The sequence below is a fragment of the Sparus aurata genome, chromosome 1, assembly GCF_900880675.1.
Source record: "Sparus aurata chromosome 1, fSpaAur1.1, whole genome shotgun sequence".
Lineage (NCBI taxonomy): Eukaryota > Metazoa > Chordata > Actinopteri > Spariformes > Sparidae > Sparus > Sparus aurata.
Genome location: NC_044187.1, coordinates 12,883,350 through 12,899,117, shown reverse-complemented (window position 1 = coordinate 12,899,117; position 15,768 = coordinate 12,883,350). Strand labels below are relative to the sequence as shown.

Sequence of the window (15,768 nt, the reverse complement as noted above, 5' to 3'; positions counted from 1 at the left end):
TGTAAATGTGTCACACATTGTATCTGTATCATTATATTCAGTACATTCACTCGGGGACAAACAGGGATTATCTAAACATTTGGAGTGTGATCGTTATTCCTAGTCTTTAACTTGTAGGTGTGAGCAGCGCAAACAGACTCTCCTGTCTGTCAGTTCATTGTTAACTTGGTGCTTTGAAGTCTACTGACCTTAAAGCTGCACCAATTAATATTTTATCGACGGATCAAATGACTATTGTGATGTGAAAGGGATCACTGTTTGTGACGAAAGCACATATATGATCACTCAACTTTGAAACTCTTACTTTTTGGCATCTTTCAGCTCACTGTTTTGGTTTTATTGCCCTTTAGACATCAGATACTTTTACTCAAGTGTGACTTCTGGATACTTTTTACTAAGTATCTACTAAGTAGATAAGTAAGTATGCTGCTACTTTATTCTGCCACTCGCTACAATTTTTAGGGATTACTTTAGCAACAAGTTACTTTACAGATTACATGTTCCATCAGAGCCAAATAAAAAGGTATTTTAAATACATTTTTTTAAAATGAACTGCCCATCCACCATCTTTTTTTAACCCCTAGCCTACAAACATACATGTTAATATGAAAAAATGCTTTTGCTTTTGATACTTAAGTACATTTATTGTCAGTAGATTACACCTTATACAGATCATATCAGATACTTCAAGACTTTTACCTGTGTGCTAATCATATAATGACTTTCACTTTCACTTTACTTCACTTTAATGATAACTTTCGTTACTAGTTACTTTGCAGATGACATGCTGCATCAGAGCCAAAGAAAAAGATACAGGTACATTTAATATCAGAAACTTAAAGACTTTTACCTTAGTGCTATTCCTATTAATGACTTTCACTTTTACCGAGGTAAAATGTCAACAGGATATTCTTTACTTTTACTCAAGCGTGACTTTGAAGGACTTTTCACAACACTGGCTGATTCTCATATATGGATGAATCTTCACATCACGCTCTAAAAGCTTAAATGATAAAACTTCTGCTCATTTTCACTTTCCTCGGCGCCTGAAACAACATTTCCCAGAGTGCATCGGGAGCGTGGGCTGAGCCACAGCCTGGGGTGTGGCCCGCACACGCGCACCCGCACACTCACGCGCGCGTCAGAGAGTATTTCCGAGCGGGTCTCAGCAGTCCGTCCTTCTTCTTCCTTTTTCTCCTCTGCTCCCTACTCTCTCTGCCCGCTCACCGAGCCTCACCTGACTGCTGCAGCTCTGCGGTAAGTTTCTCTCCGAGCTTTCACCTCCAGATGTAAATAATGTTTGTGTTTATCAGCATCAGCCAGGTGAGAGGGGACAGGGACAGGACACCTGGGGACCAAAGAGAGAGGCACGGGTGGTGTTGTTGCGGAAGTTTGACAGCTTCCCCACAGCAGACAGGAGAGGAGATAAAGCCAGGAAGCAGACGGAACAAGTTAAATGCTGATGTTTACAGTAAATACTCTGATGTTTTCTCTACTCTCTCTCTCTCTTACAGATTTGTTTTCTTCTAACCGGTGATTAAACCTCCAACACTCTCAAAATGGTGAGTGACTTTTTCTCCTCTCAGATTTTTTTTTTCTTCCCAGCTTTACATTAAACCTGATGACTAACATACACCACTGTTGTTCTTGGCGAAAATCCGTTATTTATGCAAATGTGTGAGTCACAGCTGTCTTTACTCTCTGAACTCCATGGCTACGCCCACCTTTTTTTTTTTTTTTTCCACATTATATAATACAAAAGTTTGACTTAAGTGCAGGAGGAGTCAGGGAGAGAACATGTGAATACGTCTAGCCACTGTGGATAAAACAGTATGCTGTACTTTGGTTTACATTAAACAGTTGTCGTGTGTGAATGTGGCAGATGTGGCCGAACATCTGTTCAAGATAGAGAAAAGTATGAGCTCAGCAGAAAAGAATAGAGCAAGTTTTTTAAAGGTCGCTTTAATAAAGTGTATTTCAACATGGAAATTGTGAAATAGGCATTTTTACTTATGAAACTTTCCAGTTAATCAAGTTTGAAGTGTGTGTGTGTGTGTGTGTGTGTGTGTGTGTGTGTGTGTGAATACGGGTACTTGTAGGGCAGCTCAGAGGTTTGGTTTAAGGAAGTTTGGCGTATGACTCATGTGGGCTCTATTCCATTCGGGTGGGTCTCTCCTCCTCTCTCTGTGTTTAATACTCTCATTTCCACGTCCAGCCTGGAGTCTGGAGCAGACGCCCTCCCTCCCGCTCTTAAAGGGGAATCGGTTCTCTGTCCATCAGGGTGGAGATACCATAAAAAAAATGTGATTATATTCATGATAATCAGTGAAAGTCTGAGGACAGTTTAGTCTAGGGAGAAAACACACTCAGAGAAGTCAATGGTTTTAATGGATCTGTCTGAGGGCCAGTTTGAGGATAATAAGACTGTATGTTTTTTTAATGTCAGCAAATGCGGTGAAGAGATCAACACTAACAATAAATCGATCCGACAATAAGTATCATGCATCTCTGTGAAGCCGAAGCCCGAGGGAGCATATTCCAAAAATATTAAAGACATTTGAATGAGCCACACCCAGGCACTGAATGACATCTTCACAGGCACTGCAGTTACTTTTGCACATTGTTTATTTGTTTAATAACATTTGCAAACAACTTTAGTGTTTTATGAAGTCATTGGCCTGTTTTTACAGTGGTAGCATATATTTGGGACTTGTTTTTTTCAAGATGTAAATCTTAATCTCTGGATCTTTCCAGTCGGAAAGAGTGAGCTGTGTAGCCACAATGTAGTCGTAATGGTCTTAGCAGCCTCCCCACCCTGAGATAAATTTTAAAAGTCATGTAAACAATTTTCCTAATTTGGACATTTTTCCTGACATAATGAATCCATCTGTTCTTCTTTATCCATTAAGGAAACAGAGGTTTATCCCAAACTTTCTCTACACATACAAATTGATTCGTAAGAAGAGTTTTATCTCCTGATGGAGAAGTCTGTTAATTTTTCTTAATTTTAACATTTAATTCAGTTAAAAAATGTTAAAAGAAGTATATGAAGACTAACTGCCTCTTTGGTACTTAAATTCTTGTACATCAACTCCTTCTCCCTCAATGACACGTTCAGAATCTATGAATATGCAAATCTTAACAATTACAAAAGTTTGTAAGTAGTTTAACTAGTAGACAGATTTTAATTGTATTTATTTACTTATTTTATTTAACCTTTATTTAACCAGTAAGTCCCTTCAGATTAAATCTCTATTTTGAGGGAGACCTGGCCAGGACAGGGCAAAGTTAAAGAACTACCTCACTGAAACTTTTCTTTGGCCTGCAAATGGTCAGAATAAAGGATGCTGAGTCTAAAAATGTATGTATAAAAATGTGTTAAAAAACTTGCGATGTGTAAAGAGAGCTGCTTGTTCAATGCGCATATAGAATGGACGTGTCTTTTAAAAGTTGATTTCCTTGAACTTTTGATATAATTTAACTGAAAATAAAAACAGAGAAACACATTAAAATATTCTATTATAGTATAATGTATAATATAATGAATACAAAGACTTATTACACATCTGATGTTTATTATAATGTTGTTTTTATTCGGTTAATAAAATGTGAGAAGCGATCGCTGAAATGCAACGGCGCTCTCGTCCTTTTTGGCCATGCAGAGCACCGGTACTGTAACAGCACGGACAGACATGCATTAAAGGCAAAGCTGTGGCTCTTTTGATTGCAGTGACCTAAACAAAAAAAAATGCCACAGCCGGGCTGATAGTGAGTTTTGCTGCCTTTTTAGGGAGGGTTAAAGTGCACAAAGGAAAGAGGAATGTTGGATTTACACAACAACACAAGAGCGTGATATAGAAGCTGGACGCGGGCCCGTGATCGTCCGGTGCTGAGAGACAAACACGACGGACAGATTGTTGGTTTTGGTCTTTTTATGGGAGTGATATTCGCCATCAGGCTCGACTTTATAGACGCTAATAGTACAGTTATCAGTACAACACATGTTTGATGATATGATGGGTGACTTCCCTTAAGTGTACAGTCTCCATGGCAACCACAGTCCATAAACGAAGGATGGGAGCGATAAGACGTGTGCGCCGTTCCGTCTGCGCTGTGCAGCAGAGATACCAGCTGTCACAGCCGGTGTTTACACATGGCGGGTCAACATACCTCCGTCAGAAGCCCCCTCGCCTCGGCTCATGTCTGAACTCGCTCCACATGACAAGACTTTTAAACTCGCTATAGGAGCTGAAACATTCCCGTGGGAATGACCTGCGTAGTGTTGTTTCCTAAACTTCCCCTTGTTTGGATGTTTACGCGAGCAGCCGTCTGCAGGCTGATTAGATTTTGTTTAGCTTGTGGCGATGAGTGTGTTCAGCTCGAGAACATTTTGGCGTTTCCTCCAGAGGAAAGACAGAATCCTGGTTGTGAACAGCGAGTTGTTTATGGGCGAGCGCCGCTTTTTCTTTCTCTTTTTCTTTTTCTTTTTTTTTTTTTCTTCCTTCCTTCCAGATTTTTCAGGGTCAGAATTCCTGAGACATTCCCGTGGTTTTCCTCTCTAAACATCTCTCCACTCAAATAAGAAGCAACACTCGGCTGTTTCATTGTCCACGTGACACATTTTGCAGGGAGTGTTTGGAATGAGAGCTGCATTGTTTCTAAAAAGAAAAAATCAATCTCAAAAGTGAATGTTTTACCAGCCTTTATCACATTCGGCATCGATCGCGTTGCTGCTCTGACACGTTTTTTCCACATTCAGGGAAATGACAGACCTCATAATCCGACTGATGTGGCCTTTTGTTTCACTTCATCCCTCAAATCTGAGATGTAAGGCGGCAATTCTAAGCCTAAAAGATGATGTGGGAACATTTTGTGATGAAACCGGAGTGTGTGAACTTAATGGTCTGATGTGAGTGCTTGTGCTCATATCCGCACATCTGCACTTCATGAAGTCTGCAAGTCATTAAGTGCATCTGAAGAGGGCGGGGGGGGGGAATCTTTGATGAGCTGCACTTAAAAAAATCGGAGTCAACAGAGTTTTATATGTATGTAATGTAGATGAGTGTGCGGAGAATAAGCACATTCTGTACCTTTATCGGGAGAGAAGGCAGAAAGAGTACATTATGTTTCACATGTACATCTGAGATATGTTTTTTATGTATCGATCTAATCATGAATCTGGAGATTGATTCATGCGTTCTGCATCGGGGAACTGTGGAAAGTTACAAGCGTAACAAATCTGTATGCATGTAAGCACAACGTAAGTATGTATGCAGAAAATTATATGATCAGTATTTTTTAATGCATCTAAGAAATCCAAGACAATCTACATGAATATCAGCATGAAAATGCAGACTGATTAAGTGTTTAATCAGTTTGGTGCCACTGTGTGAAGATGTCTAAAATGGTAAATGGATGGTGTTTATATAGCGCTTTTTGTAGTCCAGCTGCTTCACACAGCAGGTCAGCATTCACAAATATTTACTTACACTGGTGGCAGAGGCTAGCATGCATGCAACCACCTGCTCATCAGGAGCAACACACTGATGGACAAAGCACCAGAAGCCAAGTGGGGATTCAGTATCTTTCCCATGAACGACAACAACAACAACAACAACAACACAGGAAGACAGTTGGCCTTAAAAAGTGCTTAAAATTGTCAATTTTCAATGAAGGACTGAGACACTGTCAGTCTCAAGCAAGTCCCTTGTCACTTTGTCTTGAGCAAGTCCAGTCAAGTTGAGTCACTTCCCCAGAGCTTTGAACAGGGCTGTTCAAAAAGTGAATTAAATCTGTATCATAGACTTATTGATATTCAGGGAAATAAATGTACCAAACAAAAAAAAAACATGACTTTATCAAAGCATATTTATTTTTTGATTTCTTCTCCCCCCATCACTTTTAAATGAACACAGACAAGTCATTTGAGTCGTCATGTCTCGTGTCAAGTCTTGAGCCTTTAACCTTCCGAGTCACTTCAAGTGCAAGTCATCGAAACAGTGAATCAAATCGTCTTCTGTGACTCGAGCACCACGCACAGTGTTAGTTGTGTTTGCTGTAAATTTGTTCGCAGGTATGTTTGAAGGGTTTAAACTTGCCGAGGTTGCCGATAAGCCAAGAGTCAAGAGGGACAGTCGGACCACCTCGTGGCGGTTGAAGCTGATGTCATCTATGTCTGAAAGTGTAACACGCGCAGTAATGGTCATGTATCTGTTTGCTGTTATGCTGCATGGTATCAGTGTCTGCACGACTCAGGAGAAACAATCTGGTGTCATGGCTCATTTACCGTCTGTGTGTTGCAGTTTGAAGAACGGCACATAGCACAGAGGTCCAGTTCACAGTATAAATCTGGAAAGTCTGGACCAGAATAACTTGAATAACTAAATTTCTTCCACGTTGCAGGCCAGCAGAGGAACCGTGAAAGCCAGCGGAAACTTCAACGCCAGTGCAGATGCTGAAGCCCTGTACAAGTCGATGAAAGGACTGGGTAAGATGTCAGCACGGTGTCATCTGATCTGCTGAGGGGCGTGTCAGCCTGTAGTGAAAACTCCAGCTGACCAATGAGAGAGTGCTTTTGGGGGAGTTCCTCTCTCTGAAGAAACACTGTAGTAATCCCTGCTGTCTGTTGCGGAGCTTCAACTAGACAGCAGTGAGTCACACACAGATGAGCGGCGGTGAAACTTGAGTCACCGCGAGCAAACTCATCTGCTGACCTCGACTGAGGCCTGTAATTACACGGTGGAATAATCTAGCAGTCCACCCAGACAAAGAAGGAGCGTGCTCATTGTTGTGTTGTGCGTCTAACTCTGTGAGAGCCGTTGTAAACAAACACTTCCTGCTTGCAAAAGTAACCATGGTGCTTGTTGCCGTAGGGACCGATGAGGATACCATCTTGCAGCTGTTGACTGCTCGCAGCAACTCCCAGAGGCAGGAGATCAAGGCCACCTACAAGACTCTGTTCGGCAAGGTTGGACTTTCTTCACAGCTGTAAAACAACACGACCAAACGTTTAAACACCAAATTTATGAAGGCCTCAGTATGCTTCAAACTAAAAAGTGTGTGAGATGTTCATCAGACACATAAGTATAAGACATATGACTATGGGTAAAAATCTCAATACCACCCCCATGTCTGTACTATAAATACTGACCCACAACCAGCAGCTCGTTAGCTTAGCTTAGCATAAACACTGGAAAAAGTCAGAAAAGGCAAGACTGATGCTGATAGTTGGTTTTTCAAACCTGCTCGAGATAGACTCGGGCTAGCTGCTTCCCCCTGTTTAAGGCATTTATGCTAAGCTAAGCTAAGCTAACTGGCTGCAGACTCCAGCTTCATATTCATCACTCATATCAATCTTCTCATCTCACTCTCGGCAAGAACTCGAAAAGTTTCCCGAATCGTCAAACTTCTCCTTTGCACAAGCCGAGAAGAAAACTGCCTCCCGACATCATTAGCTGTTGATTAGACACCAAGTATTTTGAAGCATCCTTAGGCCTTTTAATGCAACTACACGCATTAAAACTCCCATCCTGACACACATAAACCATTACAGTCAGCACGGCACAAATCATCCGCAGAAAATTAAAAAAATGTGACAGGACTGATCAGCCATGAAATCCTTAAACACCCATAAAGATTTATACTGCAGCAGAGCTAATCAACTGTGTCTCCACGCCAGGATCTGGTGGATGACCTGAAGGGAGAGCTGGGTGGTAAATTTGAGACCCTGATCGTGGGTCTGATGACCCCGCCCCTCGCTTACGATGTGACACTACTCCGCAACGCCATCAAGGTGAGTGCCGCAGTCGCCTCAGGGTGGCAGATAAAGACTCCTCTGTGCTGCAGACGGAGGGGTTAATTCACACAAATAGAAATGTTTTTTTCCAATCAGAGCAGCTGGAAACTTGCATTTAATTGAATTAGTTTCCCCTCTTTGACCTGTAGGGGGCAGGAACGGACGAGAAAGTGCTGGTGGAGGTCCTCGCCTCCAGAACATGTCAGCAGGTGAAGGACATCGTCGGCGCTTACAGACAAGGTGAGACAAGTTTTCAAAAGGAATGATAATGTTAATTGGAACAAATTCTGTGTCGACACACAGATGAACTCATCATGAACGTTGTTAGTTTGCCGAAGCGTGCTTTAATAAAACATTGTCGTCCTTGTTCTTCATTTATTATTTACCTTGAAAAAAAGTCTTGCCCTGTACAATGTGAGGACTACTGTGCTGCTGTCAACCTCAGCGAGAGACGGAAAGAAAAATGGAAAAGAGAAAGAAATACTCAAGCTTATTTCAGATTTCAGAAGCCCTCGAAAGGAGAATTCCCAATTTCTTGCGGGAGGGTTTAAAGGAGAGAGGCATGCAGCGTGTAAAATCTGCAAAGTCGATTTTTCTGTCACACTAACGTCAGTCAGCATCATGAGTCCGGCCACTAGAGAGGCAAATTATTCTTTCCTGAGCCTAAAAAAGTCTGTTGCATTGTACTCAATATTTTGTTATTGTCATTCTTTATAATGCAGGACGTGCAGCTCTCTAAAACTCATATTGTTTTTCAAGAAAACATTAAAGTTTGTACATGCGTGTTCCTCAGAGTATGATGACGACCTGGAGGAGGATGTTTCTGGTGACACCTCAGGTCACTTCAAGAGACTTCTGGTTATTCTGCTTCAGGTAAATCTCCCCTCCTCCTCCCCTCTCTTCTCCTCCTCCCCCCTCCTCTCCTAACTAAAACTTTACGTCTCTCGTCAGGCGAACAGGCAGAAGGGGATCCAGGAGGGAACCGTCGAGAGTGATGCTCAGGTGAGTCTGCTGTTTATTTTTGATCAGCAAATATTTGCGCTCCTCACCATCAATGGTGTGTTTGTCTTTTTGTCTGAGGGTGTGACTGTCACATGTGTTTGTGGCCTTTGAAGCCTGTTTGGGTGGAGGAGGGGGATGTAGAGTCAACAACCTCTCTGTTTTGCTGTCATGCTGCCCTCTAGTGGAGAGCGAGGGTAACGTCTCCCATTAGATTTCCTGGTTGAATGTGAACAAGGGGTGAGGCATGGACACATTTTTTTCTGTAGTTCCTGCTGCCACTTTGCTTAAGGTTTTTCTGATCTTGGATAACATTTGTCACAACATGATCCTCTCCAGTAACCGAGGAGACTTCGCCGTAACTTGTTCATTTCAGTTTATATCAACAGGATCTCTGGGAGAGATTCTCACCGATCTGTTACGTCACCACAGAGTCTGTGCAGCTCAATCCTCTACAAGTTTATTACAAGAAGACAAGAGATCCATCAAGATGTCACAGCTTTTTATCTTGTGAAGTACCAGGACTTTAGGCCTCTAAAAAAGAAAACGTCATTCATGGAATTAAGGACGAAGGATCACAAGTAGACAGAGTCATGAGCACAAATCAGCAGTTGCTTTATTACAATATTTGATTTTTGCATCAGTGAGATGAAGAACTTGATTTGTCAGATAAATTAATTCACACACACTCCCAATATGATGATCAATTGTCAGAAACTGTCGGCAGAGAAGCCAGTGAGCAGTTTCATCTGCAAAATAAGAGAAACAAGCTTCACTTAGTGTTTCTAAGTGATAAAGAATGAATATGTTTACACTGTGTTTATAATCTTGTGATCATCTATTAAGTTTTCTGCCAATAAAGACTATTTCGAATTTGAATTTGAGGAATTTGACACTACCGTCCGGTGTCAGATCCAAACCTGCAGTTTGTAAAACACGCTTTCCGATAAAAATCTTACAATAAATCTTTAGCGTAAAGTTTCAGGGCCGAGTACAGGCTGAGGTAGGAGGGTGACGCCCATTAGAATTTTTACTTAAGAAAAAGTAATATCAGCATAATGTAATGAAAATATTAGAAGAGCAGGATGGCCTGTTTCAGGGTAGTATTATATATATTTTAAAGTATTATTATATTGATTTATTAGCATATAAGTATTTTAATGTCACAGCTGCTTGAAGAAGCCAGGCAAAGTATTTTATATAATGATATATTTTCTCAGATGATCGTATGTCAAATCTGCTCAAATCATAATCTGCAAGGTAACTAGTAACTATAATAATGAGATAAATGTTGGTTTCTCTTTGAATCAGAATCAGAATTGGATTTAATTGGAAACTAGTTTTCACCTACAAAGAATTATCTTCGGTATGTTGCTGCGTAAGCATAAATATCGTACAAGAAACATAAAATGAAGATAAAAGCAAGTACTGCAGGTTAAGATGCATAAAAAAAAATAGAAGTCACATCAACATGCAAAAAAGGGGAATAAAAACATTATATGCAATATGAACATTATTTAAATGAATGAACTTTGAAGGGATGTTCAGAAATTTTGTGCAGGGATTTTGCAAAAGTTCTCTGAAATGTATCGGAGTTGAAGAATTAAGTAGCACAAAATGGAAGGACCTCAAAATTGTTCTTAGATGCATCATCTGTTCCTGTGGTTGTAGGTCCTCTTCCAGGCAGGAGAGAAGAAGTTTGGCACCGATGAACAAACTTTCGTCACCATCCTGGGAAACCGCAGCGCAGAACACCTCAGGAAAGGTTTGTCTCAGAGTCCAGAGAGACTAGAGCCTCTCTAATTGTTTTTTGCAGTTTTACAGTTAAACAGCCGGACTCATCGTGAACCTGTGTGTGTGTTTCAGTATTTGACGCTTACATGAAGTTGTCTGGATACGAGATGGAGGAGAGCATCAAGAGGGAAACATCTGGACCCCTGAGAGACCTGCTGCTGGCCGTGGGTACGAGACTACACAGACCACACATCCTTTGGTCTGGTTCTGTGCACAGCTTCTTGAGAGGTCGTGACTCTGAATGACACATTTTTCTATCTTTTGTGTTCTCCTTTTAAAGTGAAGTGTGCCAGGAGCGTCCCAGCCTATTTTGCCGAGACCCTGTACTATGCAATGAAGGTAAGACAAGCAAATATGTCTGAAATGACCAACCGAGTTCAAACGATGATACGTTCAACCACTGTTAAATCAGTTGTGATCTCACATTTTGTGCCAGCAAAATGCCAAAAGAGAAAGTCCTGATCTAAGCGAGAAATGTTGTGTCATCACGTGTTTGTGTGTTTGCTTCAGGGTGCAGGAACTGATGACGAAACCCTGATCAGAGTGATGGTGAGTCGCAGCGAGGTGGACATGATGGACATCAGAGCTGAGTTCAGGAGGATGTTTCCCTCCTCCCTGTTTTCCATGATCAAGGTAAAACACACACACACACACACACACAAACATAGCTCATCTTAGCATTTTCTTTATAAGGACCAGGCAAAATGTCCTCACAAGTAAAACTGTCCTCACAAGAAAGGTGGGATGTCAAAGGTGGGTCCACACAAGCATAGCAATACAAACACACACACACACATAAAGCATCAAAGTAAGAAGAAGCGAAATATCCCAGAGGTGTTCACTTGATTGTTATGCATCAATTTCAAAGACATCTGCCTCCCTGTACATGAATGTCAAGAAAAAGAGAAAAGTCAATCGTCGTATTTGCCGATAATATAGAAGTCTCATTTTAACCTCGTGCAGACATTATAAAATACTTTGAACCTTCAGTCCAATAGAAATCTTTAATTTCATGGCACATTAAATCAGAGACAGACTTCTGCTCAGCTTTATGAAGTTTTTGTTTTGTAGGGCAACATGAATCTTTCCTCCCTCATCTAACTTCTGTGTGTGTTACAGGGAGATACCGGTGGTGACTACAGGAAGGCCTTACTGCTGCTCTGCGGTGGAGACGACGCATAAGAGGAGCAACGAGCAGTCCAGCAGGAACCACACCTGAAGTGCCTCTTCTCTGAGTTAGCCCCGCACGGCCCCGTCGGCTCACCGAAACAAGCTAACACAAAGTCAAAAATGATCTCAAACGAATCTGTCTTGTGTGTGGGAGATGGCCCATCGGGTCTTTTTAAAAACCGTCTTTGAAAGGTAGCTAACATTTTGTTCATGTCCACGTTAATGCAGCTTTTTGGTCGACTAACATCTCCAATAAGATTAATTTTATATCAATCCTTTGTAATGCTAAGGAATCGGACCAAAATGGTTTTGTTTGCACTTTGTATGGCAGAAACAATATATGCAATAATAAACATTTCAGCTGATGAAGTACAGTGATGACTTGTGTCTCATGTTGAACATGCACCGGCCTCTCGTTGCCACTGGAGGGAGGTAGAGACGCTTCGATAGAGATACTGTGGAGTCCTGAAGGTTAAAGCACCTCAACATCACCTCTGAGTAGATGAGATGGAAAGTACATTTAGTCAGAAACATCATTAATCACATTTATAGATATTAAATAAGTATTTTGATGATTGAAAAATTAGAAAAGAAGAAGAAGTTCATTGATTCCAGCTTCTTATCTTTAAATACTTTATTGTGTCGTGACTGCTCTTTGACGTTAAACTGAATATCTTTTGGTTGTGAAGGCAAAAAACATGATTTAAGGCCATCAAGCTGGGCTTTGGAAAAACACTGAAACACTACATTTTATCGACCAAAAACTCAGTTTATAAAATATGAGACATGATGACATTAACATAATCAAACTTATCAGTAATATATGAAGCACAAAGTAAAAAATAACACAAAAGGGTCAATTCATGAACATTTCCACAACATCAAAAAACATAGCTGCTCAGGTTTTCCTTTTTCTTTTCCCCTCTTCATTTAACCAATCAGATTTCGGAACCATCACTATAAGCCAATCGTGTCGCTGCAGTCAATCTTTGAATTTGTTCCTCTGGATCTTCATTTCCAGTGCCCGGGTTCACCAGAATTAACTCTCCCCTTCTCATCCGATCTTCGGCTTTTTTCCTTCATCCATCTTCACCACCACCAGTATTTAGACTGCTACACTATCACAGCTGCACCACCTTCTCACAGACTTTTACACTCTCTCCTTGTGCACATGGCAGTAAAATGTTATCGTTCACTTACAGTCAGTTATTCAGTCCCTGAATAAAGATCTATTGGTTATTTTCACAATTAATCATTTAGTCCTGTGGCTTTCATCCTTTTGAGTTGCAAATCCCTAGAAATAAGTTCTGTGATGCGACTTTTAACTGAAAACATTCTTAAAAAGCCAAAATAAATGAGGAAAGAGAGCATTTGTTGTGTGTGTGTTTGTCCAAAAAATGTTTTATATCAAATTATATCACTGGTACAGGCAGTGTAATGTAAAAACGCTTCCCCAAACTCAAATACATCAGATTTTCTCTCCATTACCAAATGGCAACCACTTCATCCTGCAACTCCCTTGTTCGTCACAAAAGCCCTAAACTGCATCTTCAGATTGCTTCTTTTGCTCAACCACCAACCCAAAACTCTTCATTTTTCTATCATAAATGACAAAGAAACACAGCAAATCTATGAATTTAAGAAGCTGGAACCAACAAATGTTTGATATTTTTGCTCGAAAATGAGCGAAAACGATGAATCGATTATCAGAATAGTTTGTAGTTGATTTTTCTTTCGATCAACCACTTAAAATAAATCGTTGTTGCTCTACATCTGTTTCCTCACGTCATCTTTACTAGCTTTAACTGCTTCATGTTGTTCTGCAGATCATCTACTGGTGGTACTGAGACCTAAACAAACACATTAGCATTTATCTGAAGACACTTCACAGCCTCATTTAGATTTTAATGTTAGTTCTCTGGTTGACCTTCTCTTCCTTTAGCTTAATAATAGCTGCTACATAATGAGGTGACTGCTGCCAGTAGAGTTCATTCAGTGTGTGTCAGTGTGTGTGTGTGTTGGGGGGGGTCATCCCAGGTCCCGTCACACTACTTTCTGTTATTCTTTTCACGGAAGCGGCGGCCGATGATTGTTGCCACAGCAACAGGCAGCCAATAACGAGGTTGGAACAGCAGGGTGTGGGGGTCAGGCCACCTCGAGCCACAGGAAGAACAATACCTCTGTCTCCTCCCACCTCGCTGCTCGGCGTGTTTTTTTGGGTGTCTGTGGGTGGGCATGTGTCTGATCAGCTTTGTAGGTCAGATCTGAAGTACTTAGTGGAGCGTTGAGTTGTGTTTTCATGTTTTTCTTTCCCCCCTTTCCACCCTGACATCCAGCCCCTCCTCCCCTCCATCACGCTGGCTGAGGCTCCACAAACAGTAGTTCAAGTTCAAGTTGGCTTGTTTTCTTCTATGGAAGAACTAGAATAACGCTAACAAAACTGTCTGTCAGCCCTACCTTTCTAGGAAAGAGCTCGAGTAATAGGGCTGATTTTCTCAGCTGCTTTCATGATCCGACACAAAGCCGTGATCATAAATCCTTAGATTTGAGGTTAATCTGGTGCTGGAAGTTGTCACAAATCCAAGAAAATCCATAACACTCAAATTCCTGAAGGCGAGCTCCAGCACTCCAGGCTCTCTGCTCCGACAAAAGGTTTCTGCTCAAGCGTACGTCTTTTTCTCGATATTAAATGTTGTGTGGTAGCAGATCACGACTCAGGGAACCAACGTAATTAAAGTTTATTCAAGAGTCAGAAGGGCAAAAGTTCAAGAAGCAGGCAGGAAGCAAAAGGCTGGAAAACATGAAGGATCAGGTAGAGAATGAATGAAAGTGGGCTGGTACATCACTGCAGGGCTAATGAGGTACGCAATCAGGTGGGCAGGAAACATCAGGTGATGGGAAATGGCGGGAACGGGAGTCACTGCGGGACGGGAGGCAGTTGAAGGATCGGATATGACAAGTGAGAGTTGTGTAGGCAGAGGAATCAGGGATGGGAACGTGAGAACCAGTGGCTGGCTGGCATTGAGACAAATGAAAACACCAGATGAAACCAAACATGTTGCCAAACACCTCACAACCAAATGAACACCAAGTTGGAGCTACCAGGAGATCGAGGCTGTAGAGAGACGGAGTCACGCCCCTTCTGTCGGACACCGTGGGATTTTATTTCAGAAGAAACTTTGTTTGGTAGTGAACAGAGAGAGTTCATGGCACAATTCAAACAGGATCAAAAAAAGCATTTGTCTCTCTCCGTTCACTGCAATACAAAGTTTTTCTAAAATAAAGTCCCATGGGATAAACCAGAAGGGGCGTGACTTTGGCTTTCGATTGCTTAATAGGACTTTTAAAGATGGTTTAATACACAATTCTTGAAATAATTAAGGAACATTTTACACAAGTATAATGTACTGAATAAAATGTAGAAACATTAAAGGAGACGGCAGCTCGTCCTCATCAGACAAGGTCGAGTGCAAAAGCAGCTTATTATGACCTTTATTTATGTTTCAGAGTGGTTAGGATTCAGGTTTTGTTTGTCACACAAACAGTTCTGAGGCTGTTGAGTCCCACATCGAGCAAAGACCGGCAGCTTCGACATCAAAGTCCTGAGGTGTGAATGCCTACGCGAGGAATGTGAAGATGAACTAAACAAATCCACGAGTCTAAAGCTGACATAAACACGCTTTCACCTTTCTCATTCATCGTGGGACACGCTGAGGAGCAGATAGAACAGCTTGTCAGAGGTGGATCTGCCGTAAACCTCAGAGGGCTTTCAGAAGAACTTGTTTTAATACTTTGAGTCGAGGAGAGAAGGCGGCTGCTTTCAACGGCGTTTGTTTGGTCTGTGAGGAATCAACTCGACCTCCCGGTGTGAGAAAAAAGAAACAAGAAGGGACACGCAGCCTTCTGTAAGAGCCGGATACGTGCAGGAGAAGGTCGCACATACCTGAATATGACTCAGACAAGATGATGATTATTGAGAATAATGCTTTCTGCTTCAGGGATTTGCTCAC

At 41.4% G+C, this 15,768-nt stretch overlaps 1 protein-coding gene across 1 annotated transcript; it reads left to right on the top strand.

Moving 5' to 3' along the window:
• The first annotated feature begins 1,112 nt into the window (after positions 1-1,112).
• Positions 1,113-12,132, top strand: anxa5b (annexin A5b). The gene is made up of 13 exons (XM_030430808.1): positions 1,113-1,257; positions 1,515-1,562; positions 6,403-6,487; positions 6,873-6,967; positions 7,679-7,792; positions 7,945-8,035; positions 8,589-8,668; positions 8,747-8,797; positions 10,466-10,559; positions 10,661-10,756; positions 10,869-10,927; positions 11,099-11,221; positions 11,708-12,132. Exons 2-13 carry the CDS (start codon positions 1,560-1,562, stop codon positions 11,768-11,770), a joined length of 954 nt encoding a protein of 317 aa, XP_030286668.1. The 5' UTR covers positions 1,113-1,257; positions 1,515-1,559; the 3' UTR covers positions 11,771-12,132.
• The last annotated feature ends 3,636 nt before the right edge of the window (positions 12,133-15,768 follow it).